Consider the following 27225-nt stretch of genomic DNA (forward strand, 5'->3'; position numbering starts at 1 on the left):
TTATTTATCCAGCCTGCATAGTAAAACAACTATACATAAATTTTTCAATGCATTCACAAAATATAGCCACACATACTCATTTCTCATAGCCATTCCTAGGAAAATAAATATTTTTCAAGTCAATTTGTAGCCTCCAATTACTCAATTTCATAATCAATACAATATATTTTTATTTGTCACATTTATTCCTAAAACATCAAAAAATCTCGTTTTAATCTCGTTCTCATTTCATAAAATACATAAAGAGCATTTAAAATAAACTCTAGATAATTTACAATAATAATAAGTTTACTCACCGTTGTACAAACTAAAAGCTTTCTAAGCGCCCCGATCACTACTCGTCGGATACGACTTCTTTGCCTTTTCCGGAAGGCTATCCTCCTAGACACAATGCAAAAATTACACAATTCACCAAATTGATGCTAAATCACTATATAAATAACTTAAATCCTATACTAATGCATGGTATGAAATGCAATAGCCTAAAACGGCTTAAACGCGGTATTAACCTATTTTTGGCACTTTGCCCGATAAATTGCTAACGCGCTCCATTTTAGCTCTAAATCATCCCATTCTCTCTCCAACATTTCTAACCATTAAATATCAGCCAATAACCTTCTAAAAACAACAAAATCAGCTCACTCCCTTCCTTGGAAAATTCGGCCAAAAATGGGACATTAACTCGGTTAATTTTCTACTTTGTTTTTCTATCACGTTTAATCGTTTTTCATCATTTTCTCTTCATTTCCCTTAGAATAAAATCAATTCATCATCATTGTACAGCATTGAGCATCCAGCCAAGAGTGGGTATTGTGAAAATTTAATGATTTCTTGCCCAATTTAATTTCTAAACACATTTAACTAACTAAAACTATCAATTTAACTAAAAATCAAAACCTAAAAATTTCAATTTCTCTCCCCTAGAATTTCGTCCAGCCCTTGATATCACTTTTTGATCTCTCTCCTCAAGCATGCTAAATGGAAATAAAGGCATAGGAAAGGTAGAAATCAAGCTAAAATCGAAAAATCTTACCGTTAGACGCGTAAACGGTCGAAAACCGCGAATTTCCCTTTGAATTTTCTTGTTTCTCTTTGGTTTTTCTTTTTTTCTTCCTTTCCTCTCTATTTCCTCTCTTGTTCTTCCTTATGGCCGGCCAGCACTTAAAATTTGGGTTTAAATGGCCTGACTTTTCATTAAAATAATATTATATCATTAAAAAATGCCACATGTCACTTTCCCATTGGCCCATTTTTAAAATTTCATCCATTTGTTTCCAAATTTTCACCATACACTTGTCTCATATATTCATAGCTTAGATAAAATTCTCAGACTCATCCAAAGTCTCGGTGGAGTAATTTTTGAAATTTACACTTTTGCCCCCGTAAAAGTCAAAAATTACATTTTTGCCCCAAAAATTGAAAAATTGCCCATAGACATATTTTTCATCCCTTATACTCATACCATTCTCCAATTTGTCAAATTTGATCTAAATTCTCTCAAAATCTCAAATTTTGTCCGTGGGTGGCAAAATTACGATTTTGCCCCTACACTCCAAAAATCACCAGAATTAAACTTTTTCACTTCCTATCATTAAATTATACTCCAAATAGTTAATCTTGGTCAAAAATTTCACTCCATGATCAAATTATTATCTTAGGTGGCAAAATGACGATTTTGCCCTTGAATATCAAAATTTCTAATTTTACCCCAAATGAACCCTCGAACTCCGAACAATCATTTTTAGTCATTCCTGGACTATAAAATATTAAATTTCATCCTACAATTCCTATTTGAACTAGTTCGAGGTTAAATCAATTTAAGTGTACCGTTAGGTACAATATCAGGTTTCGTCTATTCTTAGGTGCTTTTCTAGCGTAATAACATGCTACTCAATGCATGTATGTCATGACATGTATTTATAGGGTCGGGTTTTACAATTCTACCCCCCTTAAAATAAAATTTTGACCTCAAAATTTCACTTACCAGATTCGACAAATAGATGCGGGTATTGGTTCCTCATCTGATGCTCTACTTCCCATGTCATTTCCTCCATTCGAGCACTTTTCCACAACACTTTGACCATTGAAATACTCTTGTTTCTCAGTACTCGATCCTTTCGATCCAAGATACTCACAGGTTGTACCTCGAACTTCAAATCGTCATGCAACTCGATCGGAGGTGCTTCGAGGACGTGAGAGGGATCTGGTACATATTTCTTAAGCATGGAGACATGGAAAACGTTGTGGATCCGATCTAACTCCGGAGGTAATTCTAACCGATAAGCCACTGGTCCAATCCTTTCAATGATTCGGAATGGTCCAATATATCTCGGGTTGAGCTTTCCCCTCTTCGCAAATCGAATCACACCTTTCATTATCCAATAAAACACCATAATTTATCATGATAGTATAATCAATAAGATTTAATACTTCAAAGTATTCAAATTATTACCTTTCCAAGGAGAAACCTTAAGAAAAACTTTATCATCGATCTCAAACTCCAAGTCTTTTCTCCGTTTATCTGCATAGCTCTTCTGCCTATCCTGGGCTACCTTTAGCCTCTCTCGTATAACCTTGATCTTGTCATTAGTTAGCTCGATCAATTCCACACTCACTAACTTCCTTTCACCTACTTCATCCCAACAGAGTGGAGTACGACATTTTCTTCCATATAAAGCTTCGTACGGTGCCATACCAATGCTAGACTGAAAGCTATTGTTGTAAGCAAATTCCACCAATGGCAAATGTCTGTCCCAACTCCCAATAAAGTCAATGACACAAGCCCGTAACATATCCTCCAAGGTCTGGATAGTCCTCTCTGACTGACCATCCGTCTGTGGGTGAAAAGCAGTGCTAAATTTCAATTTGGTTCCGAGAGCTTCTTGAAATTTTGGCCAGAATCGAGAAGTGAATCGAGGATCTCGGTCTGACACTATAGAAACGGGAACTCCATGTAGCCTCACAATCTCATCTATATAGAGCTGAGCCAGCTTCTCAATAGAGTATGTACTATGGACAGCTAAAAAGTGAGCGGACTTAGTCAACCGATCTACGATCACCCAGATCGCATCCTTTCCCCTCTGTGTCCGCGGCAATCCCAAAACAAAATCCATAGTTACATGCTCCCATTTCCACTCGGGAACAGGTAAAGACTGAAGTGTACCTGCTGGCCTCTGATGCTCCGCCTTAACTTGCTGACATACGAGACACTTTGCTACGAATTCTGCTACGTCTCGCTTCATACCCGGCCACCAATAATTCTCCCTGATAGTCCTATACATCTTGGTGCTTCCGGGATGTAATGCATAGGCAGATGAATGGGCTTCTTCCATGATCGCCTGTCTCAACTGGTTTCCCTCAGGAACACAAACTCGATCTTTAAACATCAAGACGTTATCCTCTCCAAATCTGAACTCACTAACTCCCCCATCGGTCAGTTTTTGAATTTCTTTTCTTAACTCATCATCAGACCTCTGAATGTCCTTGATCTGATTAAGTAACGAAGGTCGCACAATGAAGTTTGCCAATAAGGATCCATCCTCACCATTTCTCAACTGGACCCCAAGAGATTTCATCTCTATTAATGCTGGAAAATAACAACTCTGAAGTGCTGCTAAAGACGATGAAGACTTACGACTTAAGGCATCAGCTACAACGTTCGCCTTTCCCGGATGATAGTCTATCACCAAGTCATAATCTTTTATCAACTCCAACCATCGCCTTTGCCTCAAATTAAGCTCCTTTTGGGTGAGCAAATATTTTAAACTCTTGTGATCCGTAAATATCCGACAATGCTCACCATACAAGTAATGCCTCCAGATTTTTAAAGCAAACACCACTGCTGCTAACTCTAAATCATGGGTAGGGTAATTTGCTTCATGCCTCTTTAGCTGTCTAGAAGCATAAGCCACAACTTTTTCATCCTGCATCAATACGCACCCCAACCCCAACTTTGAGGCATCACTATATACTACAAATCCCTTACCATTAACAGGAAGTGTTAAAACGGGAGCGGAGGTTAACCGGTTCTTTAGCTCCTGAAATCGATTCTCACAAACATCATCCCACACAAACTTAACTCCCTTACGAGTTAGACGGGTCAAAGGAGCTGCTATTAAGGAAAACCCCTGAACAAACCTCCGATAATAACCGGCTAATCCGAGGAAACTACGAATCTCCGTCACTGTCTTAGGTTGCTCCCATTGTAAAATTGCCTCTACTTTCTTAGGATCAACATATATTCCAGTTCTCGATACTACGTGTCCCAAGAATACCACTTCCTGTAACCAAAACTCACACTTCGAAAACTTTGCATACAACTGTCTTTCCCTCAAAGTTTGTAATACTATACGCAAGTGGGCAGCGTGCTCATCATTATCTCTCGAGTAAACCAGTATGTCATCAATGAACACAATAACAAACTTGTCCAAGTAAGGGTGGAACACCCTATTCATGAGATCCATAAAAGCTGCCGGTGCGTTAGTTAACCCGAAAGGCATGACCAAGAACTCATAATGACCGTACCGAGTCCTGAACGCTGTCTTGGGTACATCCTGTTCTTTAATCCTCAACTGATGATACCCAGACCTTAGATCAACCTTGGAAAACACTGTAGCTCCCTGTAATTGATCGAAAAGATCATCAATCCTCGGTAACGGATACTTGTTCTTAATGGTCATTCTGTTAAGCTGTCGGTAATCGATACATAACCGAAGTGTACCGTCTTTCTTTTTCACAAATAAAACCGGTGCTCCCCACGGAGATATACTAGGGCGTATAAAACCCTTGTCCACCAACTCTTGCAATTGTACTTTCAACTCCTTCAACTCTGCCGGAGCCATTCTATATGGAAGGATAGAAATAGGTGCGGTACCCGGAAGTAAATCAATAGGGAACTCAAGCTCTCGATCAGGAGGCAGTCCTGGTAAATCATCAGAAAATACATCAGGAAACTCACTTACTATCGGGACATCCTCTAACTTAGGTTCCCCCTTTGAAGTATCAATTACGTATGCCAAATAAGTCGGATACCCTTTCTGCACTAATTTCGAAGCTTTGATGGCCGAGATTACACAAGACGGTAATACTCGACGTTTCCCTACAAACACAATCTCTGCTCCCTTCGAATTTCAAAGAACAACTTCCTTTCGGAAACAATCCACGTTTGCCCGATGTCCAGTTAACCAGTCCATACCCAATATTAGATCAAAATCCAGGATCTCTAGAGGAATTAAGTCACCCCTAAATTCTTCCTCGCCTACCCTTACCCCACAGTTTCTATAACAACTGTTTCTAACTAGTTTTTCTCCTAAAGGGGTGTGAATTACAATTTCTTCCTCTAATGGTGACAGGTTTCTATCAGCAATTGATGCAAATGTGGTGCTCACATAAGACCTATCTGAGCCAGAATCTATCAAAACATAAGCATCTTTATCAAATAAAGACATAGTACCTGTCACTGCTCCAGGTCGGACCCGTGCCTCATCTTCCGTCACAGTGAAAACTCTTGTCGAGGTACGAGTCTGTGGTCTCGAAGGTGGATGTGCCGGGGTATTACTCTCCACACCGGACCGTATGGCCACTCCTTGTCTCGGTGGTAACCCAGAAGAATCTCTCCTCTGTATATCAGTGTGAGCTGGTGAAGATGATGTAACTACCGTGGCTCGTCCTAACCGTGGGCAATTACTCCTAATATGACCCGTCTGTCCACATTGGAAACATCTTGTTGGCTCTCTACATAGCCCACTATGATAATTGTCACAATTTCTGCATCTGTCAGAACCTCCGAAACTCTTCCCAGAACCAGTCATAGCAGATCTGCTAAACCTCGAAGGTCTCTGTTGTGATGGTGGAAATGGAGGTCGAGGAGATGTCATGGAAACAGAAGTAGTACCCCCTGAAATCGTTGAGTCCTTGCCTTTTTTTACTGGCTGACTAGAAGACATACCGGGATTCCTCTTTTTTGCAAACTCAGTCCAAATCCTCCTATTCTCAGTCGCGAGCTTCTAAACCCGTAAAGCCATCTGTACCACCTCCTTATGCGGCTCCCTACCAGTCACTGTCATCCGCTCTCTAATCTCATTACGAAGCCCTTCCTCAAAATAACTGGCCTGATCCTGCTCAGATTTCACCAGATCCGGCACATATAACATCAACTCGTTAAAACGAGTCTCGTACTCCTCTACAGTTAGATTTCTCTGTTTCAAACTCAGAAATTTTCTCTTCTTTTCTTTCTGATGAAAATAAGTGAAATACTGACCATCGAATTCCCTGAGAAAATCAGACCACGTCTGAGGAGTAGTGGAACGGGATTTCACTGAATTCCACCAAGTACGAGCCCTCTTCTCTAATAATCTCGTAGCCACCATCAGTTTCATGTCATCGTCTAATCTCATATCAGAGAGAGTCTCTGAAACTTGATTAATCCAGTCCTTTGCCACAGTGGCATCCAACTCACCCGTGAAAGACATACAACCGAGCTGTCTAGCCTCCTTTAGCTTCTTGGAAATGGATACATCTTGTACCGGTGGTGGAACTAAAGGAGTAACTGGTGGTACTATAGGTGGAACTTGACCAGTCGAAGCTCCACCAGCCATTGCGGTAAAGAAAGCTGCCAATGCCTGTGCTGCCTCAGTAGGCATGGTGGGAATACCTGTAGGTGGCGGAGGAGGTGGAGGATGTGGAGAACTATCGGCCTGCTCAGCAGCAGGTGCTGCCCGAATGGTTGACGCAGCCGATTCTTCCCCTACTGCATCTAGCTGACGACGTTGGGAATGACCTTTTCCCCTCCCAACCGATCTAGTGAGAGGTGGGCGTCCGCGTCGAGGAGGCATAATAATCTATAAGAGAAAACGAGCAAGCTTAGGGAACTTTAGGCTTTATATGAAAATGCATGCATTCTATTCAACCTAACTTAACTTAATCCGGGGCCACACTGATATTGTAATTTTTTAAAACCACTTTAAAACTAAAAACTCTTATCTTTAAAACCAAAAGCTCTGATACTAATAGAATTGTCACGACCCGGAACCTCCCTCAGGCCCATGACAATCGCCGCGACGTCCCGATTGACACTCATTATCCGGAATGCCAACCGGAACCCCGCAAGGCTTACATATCAGTTTCTTTCCTTTCCTGTGAGCAATCATTGTTAAATATCGAGTTTTTAGAGAATATATACTATTTTAGATCAAAAACAATCAAAATAAAATTTTCGCCACACAGGGGTATTTTGGTCATTTTTTTCTCAAAAATTTCGAAACTGGCTAAAACGTAATATACAAGTACAAAACACATAATTCATATTCAAAATGAGTTTAAAAGTCTAAAATCTTCATTTAAAACGAAATTACGGTTATTTGAATATAATAAGAAAATAAAAGAAATATTAAGGAAAATATTCTATTTTCTTATAAAACAATATTTATAGAGTTATACGTGAATAATTTTTATAGCGTAAAAGCTAAATAAATTTATACATACTGAAATACAGTAAGCCAAAATATTTAATTTAATTTACAATAACAAGAGGGCCCCCGAATAAACAAAAGTAAAGAGGACTGTGAACCTACGGTTTGGAAAATGCAGATCCAATGGTAGTCCTCGATGAGATCAGCTATCTACAGTCTATACTGAACCTGAAATGGGTGGAAAGGAGTTGGGTGAGATTTTGCAATCCCAATGAGTAAACAGACATTATCATAAATATCTAAAGGCGAGTAAAATGGAGGCAAGTTTAAACAACAAATTTCAACCCATTTCATAATGTTTTCAATTTATTTCTTAAACCATAAAATATTTGTAATTTACCAAAACAGTTGTTAAGGCTTATGTCTTTTATTAAAACAAGGCTCAAGCCAAAACTAATCCTCGGGGATACCTTGGCCGAGGCATCTAACCGAGTCCGCCAAGGGTGTTAAAATATTCACACGTGAAACACATTTTTATTTTTAAAACCAGCCGTTCCTTGGCGTTGGCCGAGTTACACATTCACGTGGGGGTTCGACGTGAAGTGAGCTCTAATACTACCCCGGGAGTTACCCTCCTCGCCTCTACAACCGGAGTAACTATATAACTGGGTTTACCGTGCCCCTCTAATAGGCAGTCCACGGAAACCCGTCACTGCAGTGACTAACCCACCAATTTTAATAAAATTTCGACAGTATAACGTGGCTTTTATTTATTTATCCAGCCTGCATAGTAAAACCAACTTACATAAATTTCCCAAATGCACTCACAAAATATAGCCACATATACTCATTTCTCATAAGCCATTCCTAGGAAAATATATATTTTTCAAGTCAATTTGCAGCCTCCAATTACTCAATTTCATAATCAATACAATATATTTTTATTTGTCACATTTATTCCTAAAACATCAAAAATCCCGTTTTAATCTCGTTCTCATTTCATAAAATACATAAAGGGCATTTAAAATAAACTCTAGATAATTTACAATAATAATAAGTTTACTCACCGTTTGTACAAACTAAAAGCTTTCTAAGCGCCCCGATCACTACTCGTCGGGTACGACTTCTTTGCCTTTTCCGGAAGGCTCTCCTCCTAGACACATTACAAAAATTTACACAATTCATCACATTGATGCTAAATCACTATATAATTAACTTAAATCCTATACTAATGCATGGTATGAAATGCAATAGCCTAAAACGGCTTAAACGCGGTATTAACCTATTTTTGGCACTTTGCCCGATAAATTGCTAACGCGCTCCATTTTAGCTCTAAATCATCCCATTCTCTCTCCAACATTTCTAACCATTAAATATCAGCCAATAACCTTCTAAAAACAACAAAATCAGCTCACTCCCTTCCTTGGAAAATTCGGCCAAAAATGGGACATTAACTCGGTTAATTTTCTACTTTGTTTTTCTATCACGTTTAATCGTTTTTCATCATTTTCTCTTCATTTCCCTTAGAATAAAATCAATTCATCATCATTGTACAGCATTGAGCATCCAGCCAAGAGTGGGTATTGTGAAAATTTAATGATTTCTTGCCCAATTTAATTTCTAAACACATTTAACTAACTAAAACTATCAATTTAACTAAAAATCAAAACCTAAAAATTTCAATTTCTCTCCCCTAGAATTTCGTCCAGCCCTTGATATCACTTTTTGATCTCTCTCCTCAAGCATGCTAAATGGAAATAAAGGCATAGGAAAGGTAGAAATCAAGCTAAAATCGAAAAATCTTACCGTTAGACGCGTAAACGGTCGAAAACCGCGAATTTCCCTTTGAATTTTCTTGTTTCTCTTTGGTTTTTCTTTTTTTCTTCCTTTCCTCTCTATTTCCTCTCTTGTTCTTCCTTATGGCCGGCCAGCACTTAAAATTTGGGTTTAAATGGGCTGACTTTTCATTAAAATAATATTATATCATTAAAAAATGCCACATGTCACTTTCCCATTGGCCCATTTTTAAAATTTCATCCATTTGTTTCCAAATTTTCACCATACACTTGTCTCATATATTCATAGCTTAGATAAAATTCTCAGACTCATCCAAAGTCTCGGTGGAGTAATTTTTGAAATTTACACTTTTGCCCCCGTAAAAGTCAAAAATTACATTTTTGCCCCAAAAATTGAAAAATTGCCCATAGACATATTTTTCATCCCTTATACTCATACCATTCTCCAATTTGTCAAATTTGATCTAAATTCTCTCAAAATCTCAAATTTTGTCCGTGGGTGGCAAAATTACGATTTTGCCCCTACACTCCAAAAATCACCAGAATTAAACTTTTTCACTTCCTATCATTAAATTATACTCCAAATAGTTAATCTTGGTCAAAAATTTCACTCCATTATCAAATTATTATCTTAGGTGGTAAAATGACGATTTTGCCCCTGAACGTCAAAATTTTTAATTTTACCCCTAATGAACCCTAGAACTCCGAACAATCATTTTTAGTCATCCTGGGACTATAAAATATTAAATTTCATTCTACAATTCCTATTGAAACTAGTTCGAGGTTAAATCAATTTAAGTGTACCGGTAGGTACAATATGGGTTTCGTCTATTTTTAGGTGCTTTCTAGCGTAATAACATGCTACTCAATGCATGTATGTCATGAAATATATTTATAGGGTCGGGTTTTACAGATCCTTAGTGAGGAAGGTTCGATCTTTGGACAACAGGGCACTTAAAGTAGGTTCTAGAATGGAAAAGATTGACCCCCAAGCCAGTAGGGTCAATCCCCATAAGATGGGAACTTTAAAATAGCTTCTAAAAACACTAAGATCGACCCCCAAGCTTTCAAGGGTCGAACCCTACAAGTCAGAATCTAATTTCAACCATTGGACCTAAAAAGGATCAACCCTTGAGATAAAGGGTTGATCCTTGTAGTTTTGGTAAAAACAAATAAAATAAACCTAAGGATCGACCCTAAGCTTTAAAAGGTTGATCCTTAGGCTACAACAATGAAAAATAAAAGCCTTAGGTCGAGTTTATTTTCTCAATTCTCATTTCTCTCAGCCTCTAAACACTTTTTCTCACTATCTAAACCTTCTTATAGCCTCTAAGACCACATCTAAAAAGAACTAAGCCTTCCAACTAAATCTTGAGGTAAGATTTAGCCATTTTTTAGTTTAAAACCCATGATTATAGCTTAACTCTCATTTTCTACGAATGTTTGTATATAACCCTGATTTGAGATATTTTTTTTTTGAGGTTTTACCCTCCAAAGAAGATGTTGATGTATGGATCTCCATAGTTGACCAATATACACTTTAAGTTTGAAGCTTCATACTCAATGGATTTAAAACGAAGAATATGGATTTACTCGACTAGTTTCGAATAAATGGATTTGCTAGAAAATTAGGAAACTCATTTTAGAATTTATAACGTTAGGATTTGTTGAGCTTGAGGATCGTAGAACGAGCAAACTTTGACAAAGCGATGCCTAGAAACATGCTTTTGTTAAAGTGAGTAGATACACTGATAACTCTATTATATAAAGTTATTTTGACATATTTTAGGGGCTTAAGTAGCTAGATTTTAGAGATTTTAGGTTCAAATTTTAGCATTTTAGGTGTTTTTCTAGTTAAGTTGGATTACTTGTTGAGTTGTTAATTTAAGTTATTTTAGTTTAATTTTACTTTATTTTTGCTCTAAGTTACTTTAATAATAGTTATTGTTGATTTCTCTCATTATTTTTGTAGAATATTTGATGAAAAAGGTTCATTTGATGAAAAATTGCACAAGTATGGTTATGGCTTGAATCATACACGCTGCAATATTTCAAGAATAACTTGAGCTAAAGAACTCTAATTGATGCGACTCTTGATCCATTGAAAAGTTAAGAGAAATGGCTACTTTCATGTTTACCACTTTGCCCAGTTCAGATTAGATCGAGATGAAAATCACGTTGGAAGATGACAGACTGCTGTAGTTTTGCACAAGACAACATGTTGAGTCAAGACTGTAGCTTTGAATTGCTCAAGGTTACAACATCAAGGAAGCCAAGGCTACAATGCTGAGGATAGTAAGGTTGCAACGTTGGTAAAATGAAAGGCATCATACAAATTCTCAAGGCTAAAGTTCTACGACGCTAAGCAGAGGAAGGTTGTGGCATTACTGTAGCAAAAAGGACAGCCTCTTGATGCTAAGGAACCTAAGGTCATGATGCTAGAGAATTTTTTTTAAATCAAAGTTTGATAGGATTTTGAAAATTAGGTTATTTAGAGTATATTGAAAGGACCTTTTTCAGAGGTTTAGAGGGGAGGATGACAAGCAACTATTATGGAGAAAAAAAGCCAAAAACAGAGCAAGAAAGCAAGAGAATTTGAGAAAAAATCAACATCAAAAGCTTCAATCATTAGTTTCTTTCTAAAATTTTGTGTTTTTCTTATTTTCTTTAGCTTGGATTAGTGGCTAATTTTCTTTGAATGATGTTTTATTTAAATATTATGAACTAATTTACATTTCAAGGATTGTGGTGGATTTCAACATGTTGTCTGAATATTTGTTTCCCTTTTATTTACTATGAATGGGTATAGTTTTGCTTACTCAAATCTCCTCTTAATGCTTTTAATTATCTAGTCAACAATTAATTGATTTGTGAATCTAATTAAAACTAGATTGAGAGATTTTAGATTGGATTAAGGTTTGAATAGTGTATGTTCACGTCACTTAAGTGATCTGATTCACGATTTGGGTAGATATACGTCAATTGCCATATTTAGCGAAATTAGGACATTAGCTTAATGGACCTTATTTAGATTATTACTATAGAAATATAGTGGCCAAATTAAGTTAGGCATTTGTGCAAGCATCTTGATGGAGACTTGTATGTAGCTTTGGATTTTAGATTAGTGAAACTACCATGACTATAAATAATAGGAGAAGCTGGTATCAGATGAAATGTTGAATGAACTTATAATCCTAAGTTTTAGTATATTGTCGTTCTTAAGTAATTTTAATTTTTGTTAGTTAGTTTAGTACTTGCTTTAATTCAGTTTTAATTAATTTTTTGAAAATTTTAGTTGCTTAAATAAGATTAATTTGTCATAAATTTTAGTATTTAGTAAAGTTTTAGGAACAAATATTCATGGGAACAATACTTTACTTTTTCACTATATTACTTGTTTACGGTAATATGCACTTGCGTGAAAATTCAACAACAAGTTTTTGGCACTTTTGTTGGGGATTTTGTTTCTTTTTTATTTGCTAATATTAAAATTCCACAAATTAGTCTTAATTTAAGCATTTCTTCTTTGTTTTGTAGGTTTGTTTTGTTGTTGTATGAAAAGAGCAAAAAGCTTGGAGATTATACCTTGTGATCCAAAGATTAAGATAACATTTTGAAGATTTCAACGAGAAAATGAACAAAATTTTGCTCAAACAAATACAATGGCAGATTGATAGGATGAATAGTAAATCCAAGAATGAGTGGTAGCTAAAAATTGTTGCTTAAGGAATTATGTTGTTCCATTGGTGGAAGGGAATCCATCAAGCATTCGAAGGCTGGCTATTCAAGCCAACAATTTCAAGATCAAGCCACCCATTGTCACCATGATTCAAACTTCAATTCAATTTGGGGGTTTACCAAACGATGATCCAAATGGCCATACATCAAACTACTTGGAGATTTGTGATACTTTCAAATACAATGGTGTCACAAATGATGCAGTTCACTTGAGGCCTTTCCTTTTCTCATTGAGGGATAAAGCTAAAGCATGACTGAATGCGCTCCCCACTAGCTCAATAATAGCATGGGATGATCTTGTTCAAAAGTTGGTTGCTAAGTTCTTTCCTCCGACCAAGACAGCGATGTTGTTGATTTTGCTCAAACAAGTATACGTATCGAACAAGTAGTATAGTGATGAAGTAAAGTATTGTTCCCACGGAGACTTATTCCTAAATTTATACTAAGTACTAAAATTTATGACAAATTAATCTTATTTAAGTAACTAAAATTTTCAGAATATTAATTAAAACAAAATTAAAACAAACACTAAGTTAACTAGCAGAAATTAAAATTACTTGGAAAAGGTAATAGACTAAAATCTAGAATTATGGGTTCATTCAACAATTCATTTGATACTAGCTTCTCCTATTATTTATATTCATGGGTGGTTTTATTAACCTAGAATCCAAAACTATGTACAAGTCTCCGTCGAGATGCTTGCATAAATACCTAACTTAATTGGGTCATTATATGTCTATAGGAATCAATTAAATAAGGTCCATTAAGCTAATGTTCTAATTTGGCTATGTATGGCAATTAACATATGTCTACCTGAATTACGAATTAGATCACCTAAATGATATGAACATGTACTATTTAAACCTTAGTCCAATCTAAAATCTCTTTGTCGAGTCTCAATTAGATTCACAAATCAATTAATTGTTGGCCAAGCAATCAAAAGCATTAAGAATAAATTTAAATAAGCAAAACTATACACATTCATAGTAAATAAAAAAGAAACAAATATTCAGATTACATGTTGAAATGTACCACAATCCTAGAAAAATAGTTTAGCTCATAATATCTAGTAAAGGCAATATTCAAAGAAATTTAGCCATGAATCCAAGTCAAAGAAAATAAGAAAAAAGATAAAAGTAGAGAAAGAAACTGCTTCCTCAAGCTTTGCAATCTTAATTCTATATCAAATTCTCTTGTTTTCTTGCTTAGTTCTTGGCACCTTTTCTCCAAAATAGTTGCTTGCTGCCTCCCCTTTAAAACCTCTGAAAAAGATCCCTTAAATAGGCTCCAAGTAACCTAAATTCCAAAAGCCTGTCAAATTTTTATTTTGAAAAATCGAGGTAACGCCGCAGCCATGATTTCTTGGTGCTGTGGAGTCGTGACAGACTTTGGTGGCGCCGCGACGCCATGCTCTCGAGTTTTTATATGATACCCTTTTCAAGCTTACCACCGTGGCTACAAATTTCCAGCACTGCAGCGACGGTTCCTTCAGCACCATAGCCATGAGTAGCTAAGCGCCATGGCCTCAGTCGCCCTACTGCCTTGTGTAGAACTGCATCTATCTAGCATTGTCCAACGTGATTTTTACCTCAATATGATAGGAACTGGACATAGTGGTGAACATGAAAGGTATATTCCTGTCTCTTAACTTTCCAATGGCTCAAGAATCACATCAATTGGACTTCTGAAGTGAAAGATATTCTCTAAATACCACATCATGTTCAATCCATGCATACTACTGCAGTGCTCCTATTTAGACAAATATTTTGACCATGATCCAATCATAACTGGGTGAAGTAATAAACAAAAAAGTTGTATCCCTTCCTCGTAGCATTCTAGTGGTCTAAGAATAATTTCATTTGGAGTTCTGTATAGAGAGATATGGTCAAAATACTGAAACATATACAAATGAAACCATCACCATACTTGCACGGATTTTCATCAAATGAGCATTTTTCATCAAATTTTTGACAAAAGCAATAAGAGAAAACCAGCAATAACCACTCTTAAAGTAATTTAAAACAAAATAACATAAAATTTAACTAAAATAACTTAAATTAACTACTCAACATGTAATTAAACTTAAACTAAAAAAACACCTAAAATGCTACAATTGAACCTAAAATCTCAAAGATCAAGCTGCTTAAGCCCCCCAAAATGTGTCAAAAATAACTCTATCTAATAGAGTTATCACACCCCCAAACTTAAGATTTTGCTAGTCCTCGAGGAAAACATAGAACAACATGTAATAACTTAAACATGAAAACATTTAACTAGAATTCATGTGCACCATTTCTTTAATGACCTTTAATATCCTCAAAAGTTAATCCATATTCATAACTCTAGGCAACACACAAATATTATTTAAGTTCACGTCTCAACTCAAATGAAACTTATCATTAAGTGAAATTTTGTGTGTGTGTGTGCAATCTTTTCACTTAGAATATTGTACAATCCGGATAAGTTTACATTCATGCAAAATTCAAATTAATAATTAAATTCCATAAGTTTGCTTTCCATCTCTCCCTCCACTAACGTAGACTAACACTAAATTAAGGATCAATAGGACTTTAATTAGCTTGTAATGTATGGCTAGGGTTACAATGGGATATGGGATAATGTCTAGCTCAAATCACCCTGAGCACATAGTCAATCTAGGACCTATTAAGAGCTTTATTTTCCTTCACCGAGTATACCCCTTTTTCATCAACATTTTTCTTTTGTTCAACACTTCATTCTTTCTTTCTTTCTTTTTCTGTTTTTCTCAATTTCACACCCCTAAACTTATTTCTTTTATTGGGTAGTGAGATGAATACAATCATATTTTTGAATCTTTCATCATTTTTCATCTTTACTACCTTTTCCACCATTTAGCTCATAACTTCCTAAATTGACTTATGCACTTAGGAATGAGGGGTTCAAGAAATTGGAACTATTTATATAAGGATTTGGGCTAAAAATTTAGTGTTCAAACAAAGAAAAGGTGTCATTAGGCTAAAAAAGGAAAACTAAGGATAAATTATGTAAAAGAAGTTTACAAAAGGCTCAATTGGTCTAAAAATGGTCTAAATCATTTCCTTAACTAAGTAAAGCCTAAGACTTCGCCTCAAGAGTTAATTAAACAAATTCTAGAACTTAATACATAATTCAAAAATTTGCATTCACATAAACCTTTTCTAAATATATACAATGAATCTAAGTAAAAGACATAGTGTTCAAAATGTAGAAATTTTAACTTAACAGTCAAGCTTAGTATGAGAATTTACATAACACTCAACCAATATTCACATGTTTCGAAGAATCAACATAGGAATATAACTGAGTTTTCATCATTACATAGGTAAATTAAATGAAACTGACACAATTAAATCTACTTCAAATGCAAATGCACATGCATAAAAAAATTTAATGAAAATAAACTAACCTAAACTAGCACAAAAACTAATAACAATAGAACCCTCCCCTAAACTTAAATTGCACATTGTCCTCAATGTGAAAAGCGAAAAAGAATAAGAAAAAGAAATTCCCCTATCAATGGTGACAGTGCATTGAAAGCTCTAATTTTCGTCCTCTTTATTTTCATGCTTTCCAAACCTGTAAACTTGACAAACAAGTTAGGGAGAGGTTAGAACTATTTATTTAAATAGAAAAGCAAAACTAACAAAAATAACTACTAAACTTAAAAGGATATAACTTGAGTTGCCTCCTTAGAAGCACTTTTTTTTATAGTCACTAGCTTGACTATGATACGTCTTTTTTCACTTTTTCATCCCCGTAAAAATACTTGAGGCTTTGTTTCATTACCTTGAATGCTCCAGTAAGTGTATTAAAAATTTCAACATAGCCATATGACAAAACTTTTACCACCTTAAAGATTTTCCACCAATATGGTTAAAGTTGCCATGGTCAAAGGTTGAGGTGTGAACTAGAGTGTGTTACGTGTTGTCCAACCTCAAAATCAAGATCACTAGAAGGTGGTAGATTATGCTCACCATAACACTGCTTTGTGTTGAGATTTAGTGGCAATGGCTCTGACTCATGAGTTGGTACTTGCTTACTTGTAGGTGGTAGAGTAAGATTACTTTTACTTTCATTGGCTAAGTCCACTCTATAACATTGAGCTGTGGAGGAAGGGTATTTAAGAGCATTGAAAATAATAGATTCAACTACCTCTTCTCTAACTTTGAGAGTTATTCTGCCTTTCCTTGCATTGATTAGTGCACTTGCAGTGGCCAAGAGTGGACGTCCCAGTATGATTGGAATCTCTTGATGTTCCTCCATCTCAAGTACAACGAAATCCATTGGAATGTACAATTTCCCAACCTTAAGCAAGACATCCTTTATAACCCCACAAAGGTGACTTATCATTCTATTAGCTAGTTACAAAGTGATTGTAGTAAGTGATGGGTTTGGCTATGGATGGCATGCTCAAAATACGTAGTAGAAAAAAAATTAAAACTTTAGAACTAAACAACCAAAACATGCCTCCACCCATAGATCACCTTGATGATATTTAACACATAAAAGCACAAAATTAATTATTATTCAGAAAGTTACCTAACAAAGTAATTTCGTAATCACAATGGCACTTCCCGAAGCAATCTTACTAACACCACAAAGAGCAAAAAATTTAGCTAATCAAGTGTTTGACCTCCAACAATAGTACACACGATTGCACATGAACCTTCAACAAAGGAGGGAGTTTTTAACTATACTTTATGCTAGTAAAGAGGAAAACAATTATCTTTTTCTTTTTTTTCACAATCTTAACTGAACTTCTCTTGAAAATTGCCTCATAAGCAATTTTCTCTTTCACACAAAGGGAGTAGTGGCAAAAAAAGAAAACGCTTTTTCTTTTTTTGACAAAAATTAGTTTTTTTTTTCAATTGTGAAAAACTCTCATATGAAAAATAGTTAAAAGGTGACTTATATAGTTAGGTTAAAATAACTTCAATTTTGATATTAAACCCTCAATATTATAACACATTACAATATTGGGCCCATTACTTAGTTAAACTGTTTTAATTATGTCCTTGGAAATTAAAATCAAAATTAATTTCCTTTATATTTTACAATCAAGGCCTTATAATTATAACTATTTATAATTACACCTAAAACTTAATTAAACTCTTTTAATTAAGCTTATAGAAGTTAATTACTTAGCATGTGATGTAAGTCTAACTTAAATCATCACTCTCCTAATTTAATTCAAATGTAATCATTGTGTGTGACCCATTAGGTTCTTAACATGTTGACAATGGAATTGATTACTGACTTAATTGATTAATATAAATTTTAATCAATTAATTTATAATAAATTCCATAAACCAAGATTGGCATATAGCAATGTGTCATGGCCACCCAATTGTTAAAAGAGTCAAAGGGTTCTTTAAAAACCTTTCAGTGTATAGTCATCAGTATAATTTATTCCCTCATCATATATACCAGAGATAATAGAAGCTTGGTACAATGTCAACTCTTATTGACCTCTATATTCATTCCTACAATTATAGTATTAGCTTTATATAAACTTATGAAACCTTTTCATAATCTCCATGTTGCATTGGCCAAGGACTTCAATAAGTTAATGTTTAACCAAGAACTGATAGAATATGTCCTCTAAAATACTTGAGATGATGATTCTTATTTTGACTACTCATTTACCTTCACATGCTTCATATATACCCAGAAGCATCTTGTTTTGACATCCTTAGTAAGGCATAGGTAAGGATGAAATTAAAGCATAGCACTCTACATATAAGACAACCTGGTGTAATTAAAGCATAACACTCCACATATAAGATAACCTGGTGCAATTAAAGCATAACACTCCACATATAAGACAACCTAGTGTCTCAAGTCTAGGGAGTATTTACACGATTGACACGTGAGAAGTGTTGCATAGACACGGGAGTGTATTACCAAATGCACTTATCATGGTGGGTCATGTTTAGTGAACTTGCTCTCCCAAGCAAGCACCTATATTTTACTTTCAAGTATCTTTATACTTCAATCTATAAGATCGATTGCTTATCTCCAAAGTAAGGAACATAGAATATACTAGTCTCTAAGCATCATTGATGTCCAGTCTCAATGATACATGGACCAAGAACATTTTGAGATTATGCTTTAGTGCATAAGGATCTCATAACTGCAACCCATTACAGTTCCCTTGCAAGGCATATTAATCTTATCTAATTAGACTTATAACTCATTATAATTGATGTCTTATTGATGAAGGAAAACCTATAATCATTCAACATGAATGATATTGTTGCATGATTGGAATCAAGCCTTAACCAATCCCAATTTGTTGTAGGGCTCATCCCAACAGTAGGTTGAATCTCCTACAGTCCAATTCTCTTAGCAACAGACAAAGGCATAATTGAGACACCAGCACCTAAGTCACACAAAGCTTTGAAAAAATTAAAATTACCAATCAAGCAAGGAATAGAAAAACTCTTTGGGTCCTTGAGCTTTGGTGGAAGCTTGTTTTGGATTATTGTGTTACACTCCTTAGTGAGTGTAATTGTCTCAAAATCCTCTAAGTTCCTCTTCTTTGTCAATATGTCCTTTAGGAACTTCATATATGATGGAATTTGCTCTAAAGCTTTTGCAAAAAGAATGTTGATGTGAAGCTTTTTGAATACCTTAAGAAATTTTTGGAAGTGCTTATAAGTTGTGGTGGTAAAGTTGTCTTTGCTTCGTTCTCTTGAGTTTAGGGTTTAGCTGTCTCAATCACTGTTTCATTCTCAACAGGGTTATCTTGATGAGTAGCTTGCCTAACACTATTGTTAACCTCTTTTTCGTTCTTCAAGGTGATTGCCATAACTTGTTCCTTACCTTCTCTCCTTGGATTCACCTTTGTATGGCTAAGCAGTGTTCCTTGAGGTCAATCGTTTAATAAATTAGCAACTTGACCAACTTGAGTTTTAAGGTTTCAAATTGATGCTGCTTGACCCTGAATGAGAATTGTTTGACTTTGTATAATGCTATCATTTTGTGTCATGTATTACCTTAGCAAATCTTCCACAATTGGCTTTTTTTCTAAGATAGGCGCGCTGGCTTCCTGTTAGAATCTCGGAAGCACATTTGGCCTTGACGTTAAGGAAGACCTTTAATTATTAGCCTAAGAGAAATTTGAATGGTTCCTTCACCTTGGGTTACAAGTATTAGAGTAGAGGTTATTCTACTATCTATTCCCCACAAATTGCATTGTTTCTATTGAGCTTGGATACTGATGACTTGCATAATTATCTTCACAATAATGGCAAGCCACAGAAAGACTTTGCCTAAGGTTAGTACTAAACGATTCAAGAGTCTTAGTTAGAGCTGCTACCTGTGCAAATATGGTTGAAACAACATCTACATTTTGAATTCCAGCTATTCTCCTATGCATTGCTCGCTTTGTTGGCCACTAGTAATTGTTTACAACCATATCTTCCAACAAATCATATGCCTCATCAATCGATTTAGCCATTAAAGCTCCTCCTACAATAGCATCAATGGTAGTTTGAATCTGCCAACTCAAACCATTGTAGAAAGTTTGCACTTGAAGCCACTTTGGAAGACCCTGCTGAAGTTCTTTGTATCTTTCCCAAGCTTTGTACAACAATTCAGGATCTAGCTGCATGAATGATGTAATACCATTCCTCATTTTCGCTGTCCTAGCCAGAAAAAAGAAATTGGCAAGGAATTTATAAGCAAGATCATCCCTAGTTGTTATTGATCCAGTAGGGAGCGCATTCAGCCATGCTTTAGCTTTATCCTTTAATGAGAAAGGAAAAAGCCTCAAACGAATTGCATCATCTGTGACACCGTTCTATTTGAAAGTGTCACAAATCTCTAAAAAGTTTGCTATATGGCCATTGGGATCATCATTTAGAAAGCCCCCAAATTGAATAAAGGTTTGAATCATGGTGATGATAACCAGCTTGATCTCAAAATTATTTGCTTAAATAGTTGGCCTTCGAATGCTCGATAGAATTCCTTGTACCAAAAGAACAACATAACCACTTTAGCAACGATTACCAGCTACTACACGCTCTTGGATTTGCTGTTCACCCTGTTGATCAGCCATTGTATTTATTAGAGGAAAACCTTGTTGATTTTCTTGTCGAAGTTTACGAAATGTTCTTTCAATTTCGAGATCACAAGGTATAATCTCCAATCTTTTTGCTCTTCTCATACAATGACTAGACACAGCTGCAAAACAAAGAAATAGAACTTAAATTAAGATGAATATGTGGAATTTTAATACTAGCAAGTAATAAAGAAAAAAAATCCCTGGCAACTGTGCCAAAAACTTGTTGTCAATTTTGCACACGCAAGTATACGTATTAAACAAGTAATATAGTGATGAAGTAAAGCATCATTCCCACAAAGATTTGTTCCTAAATATTTACTAAGTACTAAAATTTATGACAAATTAATCTTATTTAAGTAACTAAAATTTTTTAAAAATTTATTAAAACAAGCACTAAGTTAACTAACAGAAAATAAAATTACTTGAAAAAGAAAATAGACCAAAGCCTAGGATTATGGGTTCATTCAACAATTCATCCAATACTAGTTTCTCCTATTATTTATAGTCATGGGTGGTTTTACTAACTTCGAATCTAAAACTATGTACAAGTTTCTGTTGAGATCCTTGCACAAATACCTAACTCAATTGGGTCACTATATGTCTATAGGAATCAATGAAATAAGGTTCATTAAGGTAGTGTTTTAATTTGGCTATGTGTAGCAATTGGCGTATGTATACTCGAATCGCACAATTAGATCACTTAAATGATGTGAACATGCATTATTCAAACTTTAGTCCAATCTAAAATCTCTCTATCGAGTCTTAATTAGATTCACAAATCAATTAATTGTTGGCCAAGCAATTAAAAGCATTAAAAACATATTTAAATAAGCAAAACTATACCCATTCATAGCAAATAAAAAAGAAACAAATATTTAGATTACATGTTGAAATCCACCACAATCCTAGAAAAATAGTTTAGCTCATAATATCTAGTAAAAACAATATCCAAAGAAATTTAGCCATGAATCCAAGTCAAAGAACATAAGAAAAAACATAAAAGTAGAGAAAGAAACTAATTATTGAAGCTTTATAATATCAATTCTCTCCCAAATTCTCTTGTTTTCTTGCTTAGTTCTTGGCTCTTTTTCTCCAAAATAGTTTCTTGCTACCTACCCCTTAAAACTTTTGAAAATGGTCCCTTAAATAGGCTCCAAGTAACCTAATTTTCAAAATCCCATCAAATTTTTATTTTTGGAAAATCGAGATAGTGTCGTGGCCATGATTTCTTGGCACCACGACACTATGATAGACTTTTGTAGTGCTACGATGCTACTTCTTCAATGCTATGGTGCCATGCTCTCGAGTTTTTGTATAATACCCATCTCAAGCTCAGCACCGTGGCCACACATTTCCAATGCTGTGGCGGTGGTTCCTTTAGCACCGTGGCCATGAGTAGCTCAGCGCCATGGCCTCAGTCCCCCTGCTGCCATGTGCAGAACTACATCTATCAAGCATCGTCCAGTAAAATTTTCACCTTAATATGATCTAAATTGGGCGAAGTGGTAAATATGAAAGTTTTATCCTTTCTCTTAACTTTCCAATGGCTCAAGAATCACATCAATCAAACTTCTGGAGTGAAAGATATGCTCCAAATTTCACATCATGTTCAGTCCATGTATACTACCACAATACTCCGACTTAGACAAATATTTTGATCATGATCTGATCAGAACTGGGTGACGTATATAAAAGTTGTAGCCCTTCCTCATAGCATTCTAATGGTCTAAGAATCACTTCATTTAGAATTCTGTTAGAGAGATGAGCAAAATATCGAAACATATACAAATGAAGTTATCACCATTTTTACACGAATTTTCATCAAATAAGCCATTTTCATCAAATTTTCTATAAAAGCAATAAAAGAAACTAGCAATAACTACTCTTAAAGTAATTTAAAACAAAATAACATAAAATTTAACTAAAATAACTTAAATTAACTACTCAACATATAATCAAACTTAAACTAGAAAAACACCTAAAATGCTACAATCGAACCTAAAATCTCAAAGATCCTAGTTATTTAAGCCCTCTAAAATGTGTCAAATAAATCTATGTAATTGAGTTATCAAGCGAAAATGAGGAATGATATCATATTGTTCATGCAGCAAGATTTTGAATTGTTGTATGAAGCTTGGGAAAAATGCAAAGAATTACTTCGAGGTTGTCCTTATCATGGTTTTCCTTCATGGCTTCAAGTGTAGATAGTCTACAATGGCTTAAGTGGTCATGTTTGAACCACCATTGATGCGGCGGTGGGAGGAGCTTTGATGGATAAATCAATTGACGTGGCATATGATTTATTGGAAGATATGGCTGCAAATAACTACCAGTGGCTAGTAGAGCGATCAATGCATAGAAGAACAATTGGAGTTCATGATGTAAATGCCATTTTGGCTCTATCCTTGCAAGTAGTAGCTCTAACTAAAACACTTGAATCTTTTGGTACTAACTCCATTCAAAGTCCTTTTGTAGCTTACGAGTATTATGGAGATAATCATGCAAGCCATTAGTGTCCAAGTATGACAAAAATAGTGCAATTTTTGGGGAATAGACAACAGAATAACCCTTACTCCAACACTTATAACTCAAGATGGAGGAATCATCCACACTTCTCTTGGACCAATAATCAAGGATCATCTTTATTTTCAAGGTCGAATGCACCTCCGAGATTTCGCAAGCAAGAGTCCCTATCTTAGATAAGATGTCAAATTTAGAGGATTTGCTAAGGCAGTACGTGACATAGAATGATAACATCATTCAAACTCACGTGGCTCTTATTCAAAGTCAAGTGGCATCTATTTATAACCTAGAGACTTAAGTTGGTCAACTTGCTAACTCATTAAACAATAAAGCTCAAAAGACCTTACCTAGTGATACAGAAGTGAATTCTATGAGAGAAGGTAAGGAACGGGTTATAGCAATCACCTTGAAGAGCGAAAAAGAGTTTTAAAGTAGTGTTAAGCAAGCTCGACTTCAAGATAAGCTTGTTAAGAATGAAACAGTGATTAAGACAACTGATATGCAAATTCAAGGCTAACCTGCCACCACCACCACCACCCTTTTCTCAATGCTTTTAGAAACAAAAGCTTGATAGGCACTTCTAAAAGTTTCTCGAGGTATTCAAAAAGGTTCACATCAACATCTTTTTGGTAGAATCTTTAGAGCAAAGGCCATCATATGTGAAGTTCCTAAGAGACTTACTGACGAAGAATAAGAAATTAGAGGATTTTGAGACAATTACACTCACTAAGGAATGTAATGTGATAATCCAAAGCAAGCTTCCACTAAAGCTTAAGGACACAAGGAGTTTTTCTATCCCTTGCTCAATTGGTAATTTTAATTTTTCAAAAGCTTTATGTGATTTGGGTGCTAGTGTCTTAATTATTCCTTTGTTTGTTACTAAGAGACTTGGCCTGAAAGAGATTTAACCTACCACAGTCACATTGTAGGTAGTAGACAGAACAATAAGGTATCTTTTTTGGATTATAGAGGATGTTTTGATTAAAGTGGGAAAATTATACATTCTAGTGGACTTCCTTGTACTTGAGATGGAAGAGGATCAAGAGGTTCTGATAATATTGTGACGTCCATTCTTGGCCACTATAAGTGCAATCATTAATGTAAAGGAAGGAAAAATAACGTTTAGAGTTGGAAAAAAGGTAGTTGAATTTACTATTTTCAATGCAACTAAGTATCCTTCACCCACAAATCATTGCTATAAAGTGGACTTAGCTGATAAAGGTAAAGGTAATCTTACTCCACCACCTACAAGTAAGCAAGCACCAATTCTTGAGTCAAAGCCATCGCTACCACATCTCAAAACTAAACAGCATTATGATGAGTATTATCCACCACCTTCAATTAATTTTAATTTTAAGGTGGGACAACAAGTGTTACTAACCAAATCAATCAAGCTCTTTCCATGGAAACAAAAATCAAGGTGGCTAGGTCCTTACAAGGTGGTTAAGGTCTATTCATGTGGCATAATAGATATTTGTAATGAAGCTATTGAAACATTCGGAGTGAACGGACAACCTTTCCAACGTTATTTAAGAGGTGAATTGGATCGCCAAAGATCCTCAATTACTCTAGTAGACAATAATAAATGGGTGCCATAGTCAAGCTAGTGACTATAAAAAAATGCTTCTTGGGAGGCAACCCAAGCTATATCCTTTTTGATTTAGTTGTCTTTTTAGTTGGTTTTTATTTTTCTATTTAAATAAGTAGTTAAAACCTCTCCCTAGCTTGTTTTGTTGAGTATGCAGGTTTGGAAAGCATGAAGTTGAGGAGAAAGAAAATAAAAACTTTCCATGCACTGCAACCATTGATATGGGAGTTTATTTTCTTTATGAGTTTTTAGTTTTTCACATTTAGAACAATGTGCAATTTAAGTTTGGGGGAGAGTTTTATTATTATTAATTTTTGTGATGCTTTTAGGTTAGTTTATTTTTATTAATTTTTTTATTTTATGCATTTTTCAAGATTTTGAGCTAGAATTCATTATGTCAATTTCTTTTAATTTACCTATCCAATGATGGGGACCTAGTTATATTCTTATCTTAATTCTTTGCAAATGTGAATATTGTTGGGGTATTAGGTTAAATTGTTATGTTAAGCTTCATTGTTAGAATGTGATTTCCATTAATTTGAGTACATTATCTTTTGCTTAGATTCATTGTGCATATCTAGAGAAGGTTTATATGAATGTGACATTTTGAATTATGTCTACAATTCTAGAATTTCTTTGATTCTCTCTCGAGGAGAAACCTAGCCTATACATAGTTAAGGAAATTATTTAGGCCATTTTTGGATAGATTGAGCCTTTTGAGCTACCTTGTTATATATTTATCTTTAGTTGATCTTTTGAGCTTAATATAACTTTTTTTTTCATTTAAACACTTAATTTTTAGCTTAGAATTTTATATTAATAATTTTAATTTTTTATCCCTCATTCCTAAGTGCATAAGTCGATTTAGGAAGTATTATGAGCTAAATAGTGAAAGAGGTAGTAAAGAAAAAAAATGATGAAAAGTTCAAAAATATGATTGCATTTATCTCACTACCCAATAAAAGAAATAAGTTTGAGGATGTGAAATTTGGAAAAAGAAAAAGGTAAAGATTAAACAAAGAAAAAGATTGAAATCTTGAACAAAAGAAAATTTTGATGAAAGAAAGGGTATACTAGGTAAAGGAAAATAAAGCTCTAAATAAGTCTTAGAATCACTATGTGCTTAGGGTGATTTAAGCCATTTTAATATCTCATACCTTACATTAACCATAGCCATATATTACAAACTAATTAAAGTCCTATTGATCTTTAACTTAGTATTAGTCTACATTAGATGAGAAAGAGTGATAAAAAGCAAACCTATAGAATTTTATTACTAATTTGAATTTTGCATGAATATAAACTTATCCGGATTATACAATGTTCTAGTTGAAAACAATTGCACACATTCACATCGAAATCCACTTCACAATAAGCTTGCATTTGAATTGAAACATGAACTTGAATAATATTTGTGTGTTGTTTAAAGTTAAAAATTTGGATTAACTTTTGAGGATATTAAATGTGATTACAGAGTTGGTGCCATTGATTTCTAGTTAAGTGTTTTCTTCGTTTAAGTTATTGCATTTTATTTCATGTTTTACTTGAGGACTAGCAAAATCTTAAGTTTGGGGGTGTGATAACTTTATTATATAAAGTTATTTTGACACATTTTGGGGGATTAAGTAGCTAGATCTTTGAGATTTCAAGTTTATATTTTAGCATTTTAGGTGTTTTTTTTAGTTTAAGTTGGATTACATGTTGAGAAGTTAATTTAAGTTATTTTAGTTTAATTTTACTTTATTTTTGCTCTAAGTTACTTTAAAAATAGTTATTATTGATTTCTCTCATTGTTTTTGTAGGATATTTGATAAAAAAGGTTCATTTAATGAAAAACTACACAAGTATAGTTATGGCTTCAATCGTACATGCTATAATATTTAGAGAATAACTTGAGCTGCAGAAGTCCAATTAATGGGATTCTTGATCTATTGGAAAGCTAAAAGAAAGCTACAACTTTCATGTTTATCACTTTGCCCAATTCGGATTAGATCGAGGTTAAAATCATGTTGGAAGATGATGGACTGCTATAGTTCTACACAAGGCAACATGTTGAGTGAAGGTTGTAGTCTTGACTTGCTCAAG

At 34.9% G+C, this 27225-nt stretch overlaps 1 protein-coding gene across 1 annotated transcript; it reads right to left on the reverse strand.

The window, feature by feature from the left end:
* LOC108663046 lies at positions 16850 to 17311 on the reverse strand. Its single transcript, XM_018125543.1, has one exon. The coding sequence runs from the start codon at positions 17309 to 17311 to the stop codon at positions 16850 to 16852; it is 462 nt and encodes a 153-aa protein (XP_017981032.1).

This window comes from Theobroma cacao, chromosome 8, assembly GCF_000208745.1.
Source record: "Theobroma cacao cultivar B97-61/B2 chromosome 8, Criollo_cocoa_genome_V2, whole genome shotgun sequence".
NCBI lineage: Eukaryota > Viridiplantae > Streptophyta > Magnoliopsida > Malvales > Malvaceae > Theobroma > Theobroma cacao.